The following is an 18,416-nucleotide window of genomic DNA, read 5'->3' as shown; positions in this document are numbered from 1 at the left end:
AGGTGTCTGATGCTTTTGATGTCACCTTTTACATCTTTTAATCTCCTGTATCCCTTAATTACTGTAGTTATTTTTACTCCTCTGTCTTAACCTTATACTAGCTTTATAAGTGATTAATCCATCACCTTTATAACATTATTCTTTTTTTTGAATTTACTAACTTGATTATGGTGACTATATTTATATATAATACAAACTTATCAAATTGTATACTTTTAATATGTACAATTTATTGTATGCCAATTATACCCCAATAAAGCTGGGTTTTTTTTCAACCTCTTTATTGTAAAATAATTGCTTTATACTCTTGTACCAGCTTTTGAGGTACACCAAAGTGAATCAGCTGTATTTATACATATATCCCAATATTCCCTCCCTCCCATGACTCCCTCCTGCTCTCCCAGTCAAGGCCCTCTAAGGCATCATCCATCATTGAGTTGATCTCCCTTAGTTATACAGCAACTTCCCACTAGCTATCTATTTTACAGTTGGTAGTATATATATGTCTATGCTACTCTCTCACTTTGTCCCAGCTTCCCCTTCGCCCCCTCCCCTCCAACCCCGTGTCCTCCAGTCCATTCTCTGCATCTGCATCCTTATTCTTGTCCTGTCACTGGGTTCATCAGTACCATTTTTTTAGATTCCATATATATGATTTAGCATACAGTATTTGTTTTTCTCTTTCTGTCTTACTTCACTCTGTATGACAGACTCTAGGTCCATCCACCTCACTACAAATAACTCAGTTTCACTCCTTTTTATGGCTAATATTCCACTGTATATATGTGCCACATCATCTTTATCCATTCATCTGTTGATGGGCATTTAGGTTGCTTCCAGGTTCTGGCTATTGTAAATAGTGCTGCAGTGAACATTGTGGTACATGTTTCTTTTTGGATTATGGTTTTTTCTGGGTATATGCCCAGGAGTGAAATTACTGGATCATATGGTAGTTCTATTTGTAGTTTTTTAAGGAACCTCCTAACTGTTTTCCATAGTGGCTCCCACCAACAGTGCAGGAGAGTTCCCTTTTCTCCACACCCTCTCCAACATTTATTGTTTCTACATTGTTTCATGATGGCCATTCTGACTGGTGTGAGGTGATACCTCATTGTGGCTTTGACTTGCATTTCTCTAATGATTAGTGATGTGGAGCATCCTTGCATGTGTTTGTTGGCCATCTGTATGTCGTCTTTGGAGACATCTCTATTTAGGTCTTCCGCCCATTTGTGGATTGGGTTATTTGCTTTTATGGTATGAAGCTGCATGAGCTGCTTGTATATTTTGGAGATTAATCCTTTGTCCATTGCTTCATTGGGAAGTATTTTCTCCCATTCTAAGGGTTGTCTTCTTCTCTTGTTTATGGTTTCTTTTGCTGTGCAAAAGCTTTTAAGTCTCATTAGGTCCCATTTGTTTATTCTTGATTTTATTTCCATTATCCTAGGAGGCAGGTCAAAAAGGATCTTGCTTTGATGGATGTCATAGAGTGTTCTGCCTATGTTTTCCTCTAGGAGTTTTATAGTGTCTGGCCTTACATTTAGGTCTTGAATCCATTTTGAGTTTATTTTTGTGTATGGTGTTAGGAAGTGTTCTAATTTCATTCTTTGACATGTAGCTGTCCACTTTTCCCAGCACCACTTATTGATGAGGCTGTCTTTTTTCCATTGTATAGCCTTGCCTCCTTTGTCAAAGATAAGGTTCCCATATGTGCTTGCATTTACCTCTGAGTTCTCTATTCTGTTCCATTGATCTTCCTTTCTGTTTTTGTGCCAGTACCATACTGTCTTGATCACTGTGGCCTTGTAGTATAGTTTGAAGTCAGGAAGCCTAATTCTACCAGCTCCATCTTTCCTTCTCATGACTGCATTGGCTATTCGGGGTCTTTTGCATTTCCATACAAATCATAAGATTTTGTTCTAGTTCTGTGAAAAGTGCCGTTGGTAATTTGATAGGGATTGCGTTGAATCTGTAAATTGCTTTGGGTAGTGCAGTCATTTTCACAATGTTAATTCTTCCAAGCCAAGAACATGGTATGTCTCTCCATCTGTTTGTATCATCTTTGATTTCTTTCATCAGTCTCTTATAGTTTTCTGCATACAGATCTTTTGCCTCCTTAGGCAGGTTTATTCCTGGGTATTTTATTCTTTTTGTTGCAACGGTAAATGGGAGAGTTTCCTTAATTTCTCTTTCTGCTCTTCCATTGTTAGTGCATAGGAATGCAAGAGATTTCTGCGCATTAATTTTGTATCCTGTTACTTTACTGAATCCATCGATTAGTGATAGCAGTTTTCTGGTAGAGTCTTTAGGGTTTTCTATGTATAATATCATGTCATCTGCAAAGAGTGACAATTTTACTTCTTTTCCAATTTGGATTCCTTTTATTTCATTTTCTTCTCTGATTGCTGTGGCTCAAACTTCCAAAACTATGTTGAATAATAATGGTGAGAGTGGGCACCCTTGTCTTGTTCCTGTTCTTAGAGGGAATGCTTTCAGCTTTTCACCGTTTAGAACAATGTTTGCTGTTGGTTTGTCATATATGGCTCTTATTATGTTGATGTAATTTCCTTCTATGCCCATTTTCTGGAGAGCTTTTATCATAAATGGATGTTGAATTTTGTCAAAAGCTTTTCCTGCATCTATTGAGATTATCATATGGTTTTTATCCTTCAATTTGTTGATATGAGGTATCATGTTGATTGATTTGTGTATATTGAAGAATCCTTGCATCCCAGGGATAAACCCCACTTGATCATGGTGTATGATCTTTTTACTGTGCTGTTGGATTCTGTTAGATGCAAAAATCCTCAACAAAATACTAGCTATGTTCATCAGTGATATTTGCCTGTAATGTTCTTCTTTTGTGACATCTTTGCCTGGTTTTGGTATCAGGGTGATGGTGGCCTCATAGAATGAGTTTGGGAGTGTTCCTCCTTCTGCTCTATTTTGGAAGAGTTTGAGAAGGATTGGTGTTAGCTCTTCTCTAAATGTTTGATAGAATTTGCCTGTGAAGCCATCTGGCCCTGGGCTTTTGTTTGTTGGGAGATTTTTAATCACAGTCTCAATTTCCGTACTTGTGATTGGTCTGTTCATAGTTTCTATTTCTTCCTGGTTCAGTCTTGGAAGATTGTATTTATCTAAGAATTTATCCATTTCTTCTAGGTTATCAATTTATTGGCATATAGTTGCTTGTAGTAGTCTCTCATGATCTTTTGTATTTCTGAGGTGTCCGTTGTTACTTCTCCTTTTTCATTTCTAATTCTGTTGATTTGTGTCTTCTCCCTTTTTTTCCTGATGAGTCTAGCTAATGGATTATCAATTTTGTTTATCTTCTCAAAGAACCAACTTTTAGTTTCATTGATCTTTGCTATTGTTTCCTTCCTTTCTTTTTCATTTATTTTGGATCTGATCTTTATGATTTCTTTCCTTCTGCTCACTTTGGGGTTTCTTTGTTCTCTCTCTAATTGTTTTAGGTGTAAGGTTAGGTTGTTTATTTGATATTTTTCTTGTTTCTTAAGGTAGGACTGTATTGCTATAAACTTCCCTCTTAGAACTGCTTTTGCTGCATCCCATAGGTTTTGGGTTGTTGTGTTTTCATTGTCATTTGTTTCTAGATTTTTTTTATTCCCTATTTGATTTCTTTAGTGATTTCTTGGTTGTTTAATAGCGTATTGTTTAGCTTCCATGTGGTTGTATTTTTTGCAGTTTTTTTCCTGTAATTGATATCTAGTCTCATGGCATTGTGGTCAGAGAAGATGCTTGATATGATTTCAATTTTCTTGAATTTACTGAGGCTTGATTTGTGACCTAAGATGTGATCTATCCTGGAAAATGTTCCATATGCACTTGAGAAGAAAGTGTAGTCTGTCATTTTTGGATGGAATGTCCTATAAATATCAATTAAGTGGAGATGGTCTAATGTGTCATTTAAAGCTTGTGTGTCCTTATTTATTTTCTGTTTGGATGATCTGTCCACTGATGTAAGTGGGGTGTTCAAGTCTCCTACTATTATTGTGTTACTCTCGATGTCCCCTTTTACAACTGTTGGTGTTTGCCTTATGTATTGAGGTGCTCCTATGTTGGGTGCATAGATATTTACAATTGCTATATGTTCTTCTTGGATGGATCCCCTGATCACTATGGAGTGTCCTTCCTTGTCTCTTGGAATAGTCTTTCAAGTCTAATTTGTCTGATATGAGTATTGCTAGTCCAGCTTTCTTTTGACTTCCATTTGCATGGAATATCTTTTTCCATCCCTTTCCTTTCAGTCTATATGTGTCCCTTGCTCTGAAGTGGGTTTCTTGTAGGCAGCATATAGAAGGGTCTTGTTTTTGTATCCATTCAGCCTGTCTGTGTCTTTTGGTTGGAGCATTTAATCCATTTACATTTAAGGTGATTATTGACATATGTGTTCTGATTACCATTTTCTTAATTGTTTTGGGTTTGTTTTTGGAGGTCTTTTCCTTCTCTTGTGTTTCCTACTTAAAAAAGTTCCTTAAGCAATTGTTGTAAGGATGGTTTGGTGGTGCTGAATTCTCTTAACTTTTGCTTGTCTCTAAAGCTTTTGATTTCTTCTTCAAATATGAATGAGATTCTTGCTGGGTAGAGGATTCTTGGCTGTAGGTTTTTCTCTCTCAGGACTTTCAGTATATCCTGCCACTCCCTTCTGGTCTGCAGAGTTTCTGCAGAAAGATCAGCTGTTATCCTTATGGGTTTTCCCTTATATGTTATTTGTTGCTTTTCTCTTGCTGCTTTTAATATTTTTTCTTTGTGTTTGTCATTAGTTTGACTAATGTGTGCCTCGGTGTATTTCTCCTTGGCTTTATTCTGTATGGGACTCTCTCTGCTTCTTGGACTTGATTATTTCCTTTTCCATGTTGGGGACGTTTTCCACTATAACCTCTTCAGATATTTTCTCAGACCCTTTCTGTTTTTCTTCTTCTTCTGGAATGCCTATGATTTGAATGTTGGTGTGCTTAATGTTGTCACCAAGGTCTCTGAGACTGTCTTCCTTTCTTTTTATTCTTTTTTCTCTTTCCTGCTCTGTGGCAGTTATTTTCCCTGTTCTGTCTTCCAACTCACTTATTTGTTCTTCTGCCTCAGTTATTCTGCTGGTTATACCATCTAGAGTATTTTTAATTTGGGTTCTTTTGTTGTCCATTACTGTTTGTTTGCTCTTTAGATCTTCTGTGTCCTTATTAACTGTTTCTTGTATTTTCTGTATTTTGTTATCGAGATTTTGGATCATCTTTACTACCATTACCCTGAATTCTTTTTCAGGCAATTTTCCTATTTCCTCTTCATTTATTTGGTCTTGTGGGTTTTTTTCCTGCTCCTTTGCCTGCATGCTGTTTCTTTGTTTTCTCATTTTGTCTAATTTATAGGATTTGCTGTCTCCTTTCCCTATGCTGCCTAGTAGTAATTCCTTGTTTCTGCCCTCTGCCCCCTGTGGTGGGGTTTGTCCTGTGTCTTGAGTAGGCTTCCTGGTGGGGGGGTCTTGTGTCTGCTTTCTGCTGTGTGGCTGTGTGTCTTTTCTCTCTGATGAGCAGGGCCATGTCAGGTGGTGTGCTTTAGGGTATCTGTGAGGTTAATATGGCTTTAGGTAATCTTTGTGCTGATGGGTGGGTCTGTTTTCCTGTCTTGTTTGTAGTTTGGTGTGAGATGTCCAGCACTGGCAGTTGCAGACAGTTGGATGAAGCCAAGTCTTAGACTCTGATACAGGGCTCTGTGAGAGTTCTCTGCAGTTAATCTTCCCTGTGTCTGAGGACTCCCTAGTAGTCTAGCATCCTGGATTCAGTGCTCCCTCCCCAGAGCCTGCTACTTGACTTCTGATGGAGTAGTCCAGACTTCAGAGGTTGCTTGTCCCGGCAATAAAGGGGTTTCAAGAAGACTGTCCAAGCCCCAGACTAATGGCAGAGTGTTGAGTCAAACAAATAGTAAGTCAAGGAAACACATACATGTATAAGACACACAAGTACTGAATCCAGTATAACATAATGCACTAGAAAGACCTGACAGAAGAACCCCATTATGCCATCAGACAATCAAAGAGAAAACAGAAATTCAAAACCAAAAAAACAAAACAAAACAAATGAAAAACACCCACACACAAACACAAATCCAGGGAGATTTTGAAAGCTAGGATCAAATATAATAAAGAGCTAGAGTACCACCAGACAGACTGAAGATTCTCAGAATGAAATCAAGACAATTATACTTAGAACTAAGATAAAGACAAAACCTAAGAATAAAAACCAAAGCAGTGTGTCATCTGGAGAATAAAGCAGGGAAACAGAGCAGACTGATAATATTGCTTATAAGTATATTGAGATAAAAGAAACTAAAAAGGGATAGAAGACAGGGCAACAGAAGAGTGTAGTGTGACTGGAAATATGAAAAGAAAAAGAAATAGAAATGTATAAAAGATAGAGATGAAAAGTAGGTAGGAAAGATACAGTCAGCACTACAGAAAACTTAGCTAGAAATAGAAGTATATAAAAAGGCTTAAAAAATAGAATAAAAAAATAGAATAAAAAATGTCATAAAATGTGTAGATCCCTTAGGACTAAGATCATAATTAAGAAAAAAAAAGAAAGAAAAAAAGAACTGAGCCAAGAATGGACCAGATCAATAGAATTAATATTTCTGTTTTCTTGGGGTCTCAGCTGTAAGTGTCCTTCTACCTGCCTTCGGCTTTTTGTATTACTCTGCAACTAGCAGAGCTTCCTTTATTGTTCGTTTGTAAGTGCTGGTGTGTGGGGAGAGAGAGGGTACAATAGTGGCTCCTTCCCCTGGGAGTGAGTGAGCAGTGGCGCCCTGCCTGGGTCACGGCAGCTTGGAAGGCTCAGGCAGAGAGTGACTCCAACCGCGGCTCCTCTCTCCTGCTATGACTCCACTGGGGCACCCTGCCTGGGTCGTGGTGGCTCAGTAGGCTGTGGCAGTGCCTGTTGCTGAGGGACACTGGTGGCTCAGGTATAAACAGAATGTCTCCAGAGCTGGGCCACTCTGCAGACTTTTGGCCCTCGGCTGCAGGCACTCTAGGCCAGCCCTGCTTGGGTGCCTTTGTTATCCCTGAGTGCATTAGCCAGGCCCAGAGGGGTCCTTCCTTTGTCTGTCACAGGTGCCGAGAGCCTACACCTGCAGCTCCTCCCCCTGCTTGTGAGTCAGCAGTATCAAGCCACCACTATGGCCATGCAGCTTTCTGTGGTAGGCACTCTCCGCTGCGGATTTCTTCCCTCCTGTCCTCTCAGTCCGTCTCCCCACTGCCAATGATGTCTCTCACTCTGAACCAGTTCTCTGGGTCCCATGTTCCAGCTCCCAGACCCCCTGTTCAGCTGTGAACCGATGTCTCAGTCCAGACACGCCAAGCCATGGTATGGACCCTCTATGTGTTTCTCACTCTTTCCCGTCTGCCACAGCTCAGCTGCTTCACCCTCTTTGAACAGTCCCAAATGCCTCCCTTCTGAGGGAAATTCCCCATTGGAGAAGGGGTTTCCCCATCAGATAAGGGATGTTTCCCCAGATTTGGCAATCTCCCCTCTGTTTCAGATCTCCCCACCCCAGGGTGTGGAACCCATCTCTTTCCTTCTCCTCCTTTCTCCTTTATTTTTTTTCCCTCTGTCCTACCCAGTTATGTCGGGATCTTTGCAGTCCTTTCTGGTGTCGGCGGTCATTTGCTGGTGTTCAGCTGGTTCTCTGTGGGAATTATTGCGTCTTTTGGTGTATTCCTCATGCATCTGTGGAGAGGGGTGCATGCCCCATCCTTCTACGTCGCTGCCATCTTTCCCATTCCCAACATTCTTCTTCTTCTTTTTTTTAATAAATTTATTTTATTGACTGTGTTGGGTCTTCGTTGCTGCACACAGGCTTTCTCTAGTTGCGGTGAGTGGGGGCTACTCTTCGTTGTGGTGCGTGGGCTTCTCATTGAGGTGGCCTCTCTTGTTGCAGAGCATGGGCTCTAGGCGCATGGGCTTCAGTAGTTGCAGCACATGGGCTCAATAGTTGTGGCACACAGGCTCTAAAGTGCAGGCTCAATAGTTGTGGCACACAGGCTTAATTGCTCTGTGGCATGTGGGATCTTCCTGGGGCAGGGCTTGAACCCATGTCCCCTGCATTGGCAGGCGGATTCTTACCCACTGCACCACCTAGGAAGTCCCCAACATTATTCTTAATTTTGTTACATATTTACCTTTACCAGTGAGATTTACACTTTTATACATTTTCCTGTTACTAATCAGCACCTTTTCTTTTCAGCCTAAAGAAGTCCCTCTAACATTTCTCATAAGGCTGGTTTCGTGATGATGAGCTCCTTTAGCTTTTGCTTGTCTAGAAAACTTTCTTTCCTTCAATTCTGAATGACAGCTTCACCCAGTGGAGTATTCTTGGTCGGAAGTTTTTTCTTTCAGCACTTGGAATATGTCCTGCCATTCCCTTCTGGCCTGCAAAGTTTCTCCTGCAAATGTGCTGATAGTTTTATGGAGGTTCCCTTGTATATGACGAGTTGTTTTTCTCTTCCTGCTTTTAAGATTCTCTCATCTTGAATATTTGACATTTGAATTATAACGTGTCTTGGTGTAGATCTTTCCATTCATCTTATTTGGAACTCCCTTGGCTTCCTGGCTCTGGGTCTCTGTTTTCTTCCCAAGGTTAGGGAAGTTTTCAGCCCCTTTCTCTCTTGCTTCTCCTTCTGGGACCCTTATAATATGAATTTTGGTTGGCTTGATATTATCCTGTAAGTCCCTTAAGCAATTTTCACATTTTTTCATTCTTTTTTCCTTTTTCTGCTCTGATTGGGGTGAGTTCCACTGCCCTGTCTACACATTCACTGATCTTTTCTTCAGCTTCATACAGTCTGCTGTTGAATCCCTCTAGTGTATTTTTCAGTTCATTTATTGTATTCTTCAGCTCTGTGATTTCAATTTCGTACTTCCTTACATTTTTCTCTTTGTTGAAGTTACTACTGTATTCATTCTTTTCCCAAGTTCCATGAACAGCTTTATGACCATTATTTTGAACTCTTGAACAGGGAAGTTGCTTACGTGTATCATGAAGGAGGTTTTATCTTGTTCTTTCATTTGGAACATATTCCTTGGTTTCTTTATTTTCTTTGACATTCCATGTTGGTTTCTATGCATGAAACAAAATAGCTATCTCTCCCAGTCTTGCAGGAGTAGCCTCATGCAGGAGATGAAGCTTATTGTTCAATCCTGCCCTAGCTCTTGGTTGTCTCTCAAGCTGTTGGCATTATCCAAGCAGCCCTTTTTATTTTTAGTGATTAACGGTGTGCCAAGACCTGTCAGTGTCCCAAGAGGAGGATCTGTCAGCACCTAGATTCAGACTGATTGGAAGCCAGATCCTAAGGCAGCAGCTTTTAAAGTATGAAAATACATATAGTCCTGTAGAGTCCTGCTGTTCACCAGAGCCAGGTGATCTAAGTGTGTCCCCTGGGTGGCAGTCACAAAAATCAGGGTACCAGATCAGTGTATGAGCTCCTTTCTGGTAGCTACTGGTGACCTGGTATGAGGCAGAAGGAGAACACAGAGATGGCATCTCCTGGCCTCTGACTTTGGAGTACACTTCAGTAGGTGCCTAGATATGTGCCACATCAGAAGTCTGCCCCTCATGCCACAGCTCCAGGAGAAGCAAATAGGCTACTTTCACAGAACGACTGGGCTCCTGGGTCTGTTGCCTCTTGCTGTGTCCTGTGCATGGTACTTGGTTGGGAAGTCTTTTCCATTGGTTACAGTCCTGTGGGATTCTTGAGCATAAGCCCCACTGGCCACCAGATCCAGGTGATCTAGAGCTATCTCATGGGTGGCAGCCACAAAAATCAGGCTGCCAAAGGAGGGTACAAGCTCCTTTCAGGAAGTGACAGGCAAGTGAGCTGAAACGAGGCAGAGGGAAAACACAAAGATGGCAGCCACCAGCCTCCATCCCTGGAGAGTAACCTGCAGGTCCCTAAGAAGTGTGTCAAATTAGATGCCTGCCCCTCAAGCCAGTGCTTTAACATGAGTAAATAAGTCTCTCTTACATAAACTCTTTCACAATGGGATATTGTTCAGCTTTAAAAAAGAATGAAATTCTGACACATGCTGTAATGTTGGTTGAACCTTGAAGACATTAGAGTAAGTGAAAGAAGCCATACACAAAAGAACAAATACTGTATGATTCTACTTATGAGGTACCTAGAATAGTCAAATTGATAGAGACAGAAAGTAAAGGGATGCTTCCCAAGGACTGGGTGGGGGGAGTGGGGTAATGTGAAGTTACTATTTAATGGGTACATAGTTTTAATATGGGATGATAAAAAAATTCTGGAAATGGATGGTGGTTGTTGGAAAGCAATGTGAATGTATTTAATACCACTGAACTGTACACTTTAAAAAGGTTAAAATGCTGAATTTTGTCTTTTTAGTACTGTTTGAAAAAATTAGCATTGGACCTCATATAATGTAAATGTTTTTTCTTAAAAAAAAAATGAACACACCATCAAGGTTTTTTTAAAGTAATCTCATATCAGATGGCAAATTACAGATCCACGAGACTGACTGGATTGAGGCTGAGTGAGTCTGTGGTCTAGCAAGAACCAAAAACTTGTACCTGATTTAAGGTCACTGTCTCCTGTTGCTCCAGGAAAGGGTTTATGTTCACATGGTAAAATCGAATAGATCCATTTTCACTTCAAGCAGGAAATGATTCTATTTTCCGAGTCAATGGATGAGTATAATGGCAGATCATTCAAAATGATACATAATATTTTAAAAAACAGCATATGTGGTTGCAGTACTAATGTTTAAATAGAATGTTATTTTTGTTTGAAATGCTTGAATTCCCAGAGCGGACATGAAGTTTCACTAGGAAGTCAGCATCCCCTGATCCTGGCTTCTTGACCCTCAAGATCTTGGAAATGAACAGTGTTGCCTCCAACATAGAACAAAGCTTCAAATTTTACCTACTCAAGACCCCCTCCCTTGAGATGGTCTTTCAGAGACACATCCTCCAAAGAGAGGTAATACCAAGTCTCTGTTGGGAAGGCTTCCCTTTGCAGCTCTGGTTGGGCTACAGGCTCTCTCTTCTGAGTATGAGTCAAACTAGTTACAAGAATCAAGCAAAGAGTTAACTAAGTAGAGTGGTAGATGATGAGATGGAAAATTAACATACTGGGCTCTGAAAATCTACCCATCAGACTGAATAAATGGGGACGGAGAATCTATTATAGCGATTGAAAACTAGATTGCTTGCTTCAAATTCTCAAAAGCAATGGTGGTAGCCAACTGCCAAGGTGGCCCCACCTGCTGATACTCACATCCTTGTGTAGTGTCCTTCCAAAATATACCAGAATTAGTCTATGTAAGCAACGGAAGACAGCAGGAGTGATACTTTGTCACTTCTGATATTAGATCATAAAAAAACTACAGCTTTTTTTTCTTGAACTCTCTCCCTCTCACTCCCTCTAGAGGAAGCCAGCTGCCATGTCGTGAGAACACTTGCGCAGCCTTGTGGAAAGACCCACGTAGCGAGGAACTGAGGTATCCATCCAGTCGACAGTCATATGAGTGAGTGTGGAAGAGGATCCTCCAGCCCCAAATGACTGCAGCTCCAGCTGACATCTTGACTGCCAACTTCAAAACAAGACCCCAAGTCATAACCATCCAGCTACACTGCTTCCTGACCTTCAGAAACTATGTGAGATAATGTTTGTCTTTAAGTCACTAAGTTTTAGAGTAATTTATTACACTCTAATAACGAACACAGCCACGGATACCATGATTTCTTCTTGCTTAGGAAGAAAGCCAACAGTCCCTGTCCTGAATCTAGATGACTTGACCTAATATGCCATTTTGGCAGCGGGCTTTGTCACAAAGCCTTAGAGGAGGGGTTTTGGAAGACCCCAGTTTTCTCCACAGTGACACACCCTGGCTAAAGGAGAGTGAAACAAAGTGACTGCATCCCATGGACATTTCTATCATGAAGGATCCAGTGCTGGCCTAGAGAAAGGCTTGGCCCCAGGCTCCATCCCACTACCTCCAAACTCATATGAGACCATCAGAAAGGTTCATAATTTTTCTAGACCTTTGTTTCTTTATAACACAGCTATAATATTACCCTCTTATGTGGTTAAAATGGGTAGAGTGGACATAAAAGGACTATGTAAAAAAGAGTTGATAACTTCTAGACAGTAGCATCATCACCACCACTGCCTTCCACTTAGAGATGGAGTGTAAGGTTTTGGATTTTATATCCTCGTTCTTGATACCAAACATGAGGTCAGTTGGGGGAGACTTAAAGGCTCTATACCACAAGGCACAAACACGAATATTCCTTGAGGCCAGGTGGGAAGCATAAAGGTGTAAGTCAGGTTAGAGAAGGTGGCAGCAGGGAAGAGTGGGGAATGGTATGGACACAGTAAACTAGAGAGTTTGTGCCCTTCCTAAAAGAAAATTTTAAACATTGTTAAGGGCCAAGCAAACCAAGTCTGCCTACTGAAATTGAGCCACCAAACACTAAGTTGTAACCAAGCCTGTCCAGCACCATAAGCAATGAAAGGCTAAGAGTTTATTGATCTATCAATGCAGATATACAGATATCTATAGACAGCACAGATATATAGATTAATATAGACATGGAGGATTTAGGCCTTACCATGTCCTTTGCAGATGCTGGAAGGTTCTGTGAATAGGTCTTCATCACACATCCATCCATTCAATCTAGAAACAGTTATGGAGTACCCACTATAAGCTACATATTAAACCTGTTGTACCAAATTTTGTACTATGAAACCTTGTATTTTGTACCTTTCCAGTTTTGGGTTATGTGTATCAGCACTATATTGGCAGGTAATGCAAATTCTCTATTTTAAGAAATTAATTCCAGTCCCAAATCCACAAATAAAGAATTATTATAATAATAGCATATTCATGAAAAGCAAATTACTTATCTTGGCACTTAACATCCTTGTAACTATTCCTGTACTTTTAATGTCAACAGAAAAAGAGTAACATCTAAGTCTGGCTGATACGGTAAATTAATGTTAATAACAGTTTTGACACTAATAGCAAGTTTTAAAAAGAAAAACCTCCAGTATCTTAGCTGGGTTTCATTTCTTAAAAATCACCTCAGGGCTTCCTAGGTGGCGCAGTGGTTAAGAATCTGCCTGCTAATGCAGGGGACACGGGTTCAGTCCCTGCTCTAGGAAGATCCCACATCCCGTGGAGCAACTAAGCCCATGAGCCACGACTATTGAGCCCATGTGCTGCAACTACTGAAGCCCATGTGCCTAGAGCCTGTGCTCCACAACAAGAGAAGCCACGGCAATGAGGAGCCCACGCACCACAACCAAGAGTAGCCCCCGCTCACCGCAACTAGAGAAAACCCGTGTGCAGCAACGAAGACCCAACACAGCCAACAAATAATGTATTTTTTTAAAAAATCACTTCAGCTTGCTGTCACCAAGTTCTCTTAGTACAATTCCAGCTACTATTCCACCTTCACTGGGAGCCTGAAACGACTAGAATCTGTCAAGGTGCTATGAAATGATATCCTTCTCCTGCCTTTGCTCACTCTAGGTGGAGAAAACATCCTCCCGCTTGAGGTACGATACCAGCACTTCTCCGCAGAGACACATTTCTGAATCCCTGTAAGCAAATGAATGCCTACATGGTTTCGTTTTTTAAAAACCACTAGTTGTTTCCTCAGAGCCTGAAAATCAGTTGTGAAAAATGTTAACTAAAGCACACACTAGATTAATGAGAAATTTCAGCCTTGTTGCAGAGACCATGGAATCCCAGAGAACAGGGTCTGTGCTTTATCCTCATGTCCTTCCCTAGTACCATGCACATACAAGGGCATTAATCAATGTCTTATGAATTAAAGTGAACTGAGCTGAAGCCCAGGGAAAATGAAAAGGAACCCAAACCTTAGCTCCTCCACTCTTGCAGGCTCTTTCTAGAAGTCATCAAGGGCTCAAGCAGCCCCTTGCAAAACCCTCCACCCCTCTCAGATTCAGCCAACCAGAGATGGTTGGCCTGTGACAGCTGCCTCTATAATCACTTAGAGACTGCTAGGCTTTAAGCAAAGCATCTCTTCTAACTTCTCAAACGTTGTTTTTTTTTCTGTTACTAATTGAGTGTTTTACTTTTAGATAATCCTATAATGAACCAGCTCAAATGAGCAGAGAGGCAGCAGTGACAACCCATCAATAAAATAATTAAGCCGAAGTGGATTTTGTTAGAGACTTCTCATGTCATAATAGGAAATCTAGGCTACTTAAAATCAGGGAAATCAAAAAAAAGGAATCATTCCTTTTTGTTCTAAAAGGGAAGTTAGCTTCAAAACTCTCAGATATCTCATGCTCTTGGATTGGAAGAATTAATATTGTTAAAATGGTCATACTACCCAAAGCAATCTACAGATTTAATGTGATCCCCCTCAAATTTCCCATGACATTTTTCACAAAACTAGAACAAATAATCCTAAAATTTATGTGGCACCATAAAAAACCCAGAAAACCCAAAGCAATCCTGAAGAAAAGGAATAAATCAGGAGGCATAACCTTCACAAACTTCAGACAATACTACAAAGCTACAGTCATCAAAACAGACTGGCACTGGCACAAAAACAGACATATGGATCAATGGAACAGAATAGAGAGCCCAGAAATAAACCCACACACATATTGATTGATCTTGGACAAAGGAGGCAGGAATATACAATGGGGGAAAAGACAGTCTCTTCAGCAAGTGGTCTTGGGAAAGTTGGACGGCCATGTGCAAATCAATGAAGTTAGAAGACACCCTCACACCATACACAAAAATAAACTCAAAATGGCTGAAAGACTTAAACATAAGACATGACACCATAAAACTCCTAGAAGAGCTCACAGGCCAAACATTCTCTGACATAAATTGTACCAATGTTTTCTTAGGTCAGTCTACCAAGGCAATAGAAATAAAAACAAAAATAAACAAATGAAAACAAAATGAAAAAAAAATAAACAAACAAACAAGACCTAATCAAATTCATAAGCTTTGCACAGCAAAGGAAACCATAAATAAAATGAAAAGACAACCTGCAGAATGGGAGAAAATGTTTGCAAACGATGCAACTGACAAGGGCTTTATTTCCAAAATATGCAAACAGCTCATACAACTCAATAACACAAAAAAACCTAATCCAAAAATGGGCAGAAGACCTAAATAGAACATTTCTCCAAAAAAGACACACAGATGGCGAAGAGGCACATGAAAAGATGCTCAACATTGCTAATGATTAGAGAAATGCAAATCAAAACCACAATGAGGTATCAGCTCACACCAGTCAGAATGGCCATCATCAAACAATCTACAAACAATAAATGCTGGAGACAGTATGGAGAAAAGGGAACCCTCCCTCACTGTTGGTGGGAATGTAAGTTGGTGCAGCCACTGTGAAAAACAATATGGAGGTTCCTCAGAAAACTAAAAATAAAATTACCATACAATCTACCAATCCCACTCCTGAGCACATATCCAGACAAAACTATAATTCAGAAAGATACATGCACCCCTATGTTCATAGCAGCACTACTCACAATAGCCAAGACATGGAAACAGCCTAAATGTCCATCAATAGATGAATGGATAAAGAAGATGTGGTACATATATACAATGGAATACTACTCAGCCCTACAAAAGAATGAAATAATGCCATTTGCAGTAACATGGATACAACTAGAGATTATCATATGAAGTGAAATAAGTCAGAAAGACAAATACCATATGATATCACTTATATGTAGAATCTAAAATACAACCCAAATGAGCCTATCTATGAAACAGAATTACAGACACAGAGAACAGACTAGTAGTTGCCAAGGGGGTGGGGGTTTGGATTAGCAGACGTAAGCTTTTATACATAAAATGGATAAACAAGTCCTACTGTATATAGCACAGAGAAAGATATTCAGTATCTTATGATAAACCATAAAGAATATTTTAAAAAAGAATGTGTGTGTATATATATATGTGTAACAATCACTTTGTTGTACAGCAGTAATTAACACAACCTTGTAAATCAACTATACTTCAATTTTTAAAAAACTATCTCTTTCAAAGAACCCTCATTAACTCTGCTGATAATACTGGTTATTTACTCTGGAAGTGCACGCACAGCAGAAATACCAATGGAGTACAAGGTAGTTTCCAGAATTTTCTTTTCCCTTTCTGTCATTTTCACTCAGAATTCTATATAGAATTTAGGCAAGATACCCTGTCTACGTTTTCTGTCTCAGTTTTAAGATTCAGATCATGGCCTCAGTCCCCTAAGACCTTTATGCTTTATCCCAGCATATACATACTATGGAAAAAACAAGGGCAAATCAGGGCATGATGAGTACAAAGTCTTACCTCTTCTGTCTCTCTCTTCCAACCAATGAAAGAAGAATTCCTGATAACAAAAGGTGATCAAGGCAGCTACGTTTCTTTTGCATCCTCCTCCTCTGGTCGATCCAAGAGGCATTAGCCTTGTCTTACAAGTTCCGTGATGCCACTGACCCACTTCACCCTTACCCCCAAGCTGTGCATCATCCAAATGGGACACTGGGATGGGCTATGGAACCAACCTCTGTGGTAACAGACATTCAATGGCTACCAAACGGCTTCAAACTCTGGACAAGAAATAGAAATAGAGACCAGAGCTGGCTTTGGGCACTACTGGGTGCCATATTGAAAGGAAAAGCAGAAACTAAATAAGGAAGTGACATAGACTTGAAGTCATTCGAGCTGATGCCCAAAGTGGAGGTCACATATTGGACTGAGATAAGGGACGTCCTTGAATAGTTCCGTGGAAAGGAGGATAAACTGAAAACACCCATTATGCAGGGCCAAGTGAAATAATTACATACCCACGCTCCATCAGGCCCAAACAGTTCTAGGAAGTTGCCAATGAATTCCCTCGATTTCTCTTCCCACTTTTGAATTAGATCGTGACTCTTTTCTTCCACTCTGTTAACAAATTCCTTTGATCTTTCCTCCACGTTTTTGACCTTTTCCTTCATCTTGTCTACCTGATTTTGGAAGCGGTACTTCTTCTCCTGGTTAAAAATTAAAGGAGAAAGAAATGGATTTATCCAAGAGGGCATGGGAGAGATCAGTCATTCACAGCATGGTCACGTTTTACCAGGTTGGCCAAGAGGTTCGTTTGGTTAGTGAATACATTGTTCAATAGTTTTTCGTGAAAATGAAAAATGTCTTATTTTTACTTAAAACCAAATGAACTTTTTGGTCAACCCACTATTTCAACTTGTGTGTGTTCCTAACCTGAAGAGTCAAGACACTATTTCCCAAGGGCTGGATTGACGGGAAGGCCCATCTCTTGTAAGAAAAGCCACTTCTCATTGGTCTACTTGAATGTGTACAGTGAAGCACAAGTGGTTTTAATGTTCTCTTTCTTGTAAATATGAGTTGAATTCACTTATCTAGGAGAAGAACCGAAAGTATACATTTGCTCTTTATTATGGATAGATACTGGGCGAATACATACCTTCAATTCTCCTGAGACTTAGACAGACATACGAATTGTACATAGAATGGCCACCCAGACGCTGCCTGAGCTCTCTATTTCACTGGAACATTGTTAAAACCAATACTGGTTGAAATAAGTGGACCATTGGCTGGGCCTTAGAATCCATGTGTTATATACTCACATTGTCACTGTCATGAAATTTTCCATTAAGCTAATGAAATTACATCAGTTTCCTTGGTAATGAAGAAAGATTTTGTTCTGATAGCTTCCCTGGACTGGGATTTTGTTCATAGTCTTTATGCAGCATTGCTATACCCATGTGCCTGGAAGGCATCATATGTTGGGCAAGTCACATGTCATGTCTAAACCTCAGTTTTCTCATCTGTAAAATAGGGATAATTATTGTCCCTACCCTATAGGGTTGCTGTAACAATTAGATAAGACAATGCACATAAAGTGCTTGGCATAAAGCCTGGCATTTAGTAAAAGCTCAGTGTGGGTTGGCTGTTTGATTAGTATGAAGCAGTGGAGGCATTTAATCATGTTACCTGGTGAGAATGGAATCAAAACCAAGAAAATAACATGAAACAAAGGCTCTTTTCCTCCATGAAATCATAATACATTTTCTCCTGAAAGGGTAATAAGGTTTATCACTTTTCTTCACTATATGGAACTGAAGTCCATTTCACATTTCAGAATTTTTTGAGCCATGTACAATATTACAAAACTGGGTCAGGATTCCCTGATCTAGACTTTACAAACCTTACTGCAGCCTCAGCGTGAGGTGTGAGCTATCCGTGCTGCCACCCAGCTATATATAATACATGGTTACTATACGTAGCTCTGAGGAGCAGCACGCAATACCGGAATGAGCACTGCACCAGGAGTCAAAAGGCTGGGAGGCTGCTGCCGCCTCCACC

General features: G+C 40.2%; 1 protein-coding gene across 1 annotated transcript in view; it reads right to left on the bottom strand.

Annotated features, from left to right (window-relative positions):
- Positions 1-18,416, bottom strand: part of PCYT1B (phosphate cytidylyltransferase 1B, choline) — a 120,239-nt gene that overhangs the window by 17,608 nt on the left and 84,215 nt on the right. Inside the window, exon 7 of the mRNA XM_057719261.1 lies at positions 16,877-17,065. Within this exon, the coding sequence (XP_057575244.1) occupies positions 16,877-17,065 (189 nt within the window). The remainder of the gene's footprint in view (positions 1-16,876; positions 17,066-18,416) is intronic.

Source organism: Hippopotamus amphibius, chromosome X, assembly GCF_030028045.1.
Source record: "Hippopotamus amphibius kiboko isolate mHipAmp2 chromosome X, mHipAmp2.hap2, whole genome shotgun sequence".
NCBI classification, from domain to species: Eukaryota; Metazoa; Chordata; class Mammalia; order Artiodactyla; family Hippopotamidae; genus Hippopotamus; species Hippopotamus amphibius.
The sequence above is the reverse complement of the archived record's forward strand: the minus strand, read 5'-3'. Positions and strand labels throughout refer to the sequence as shown.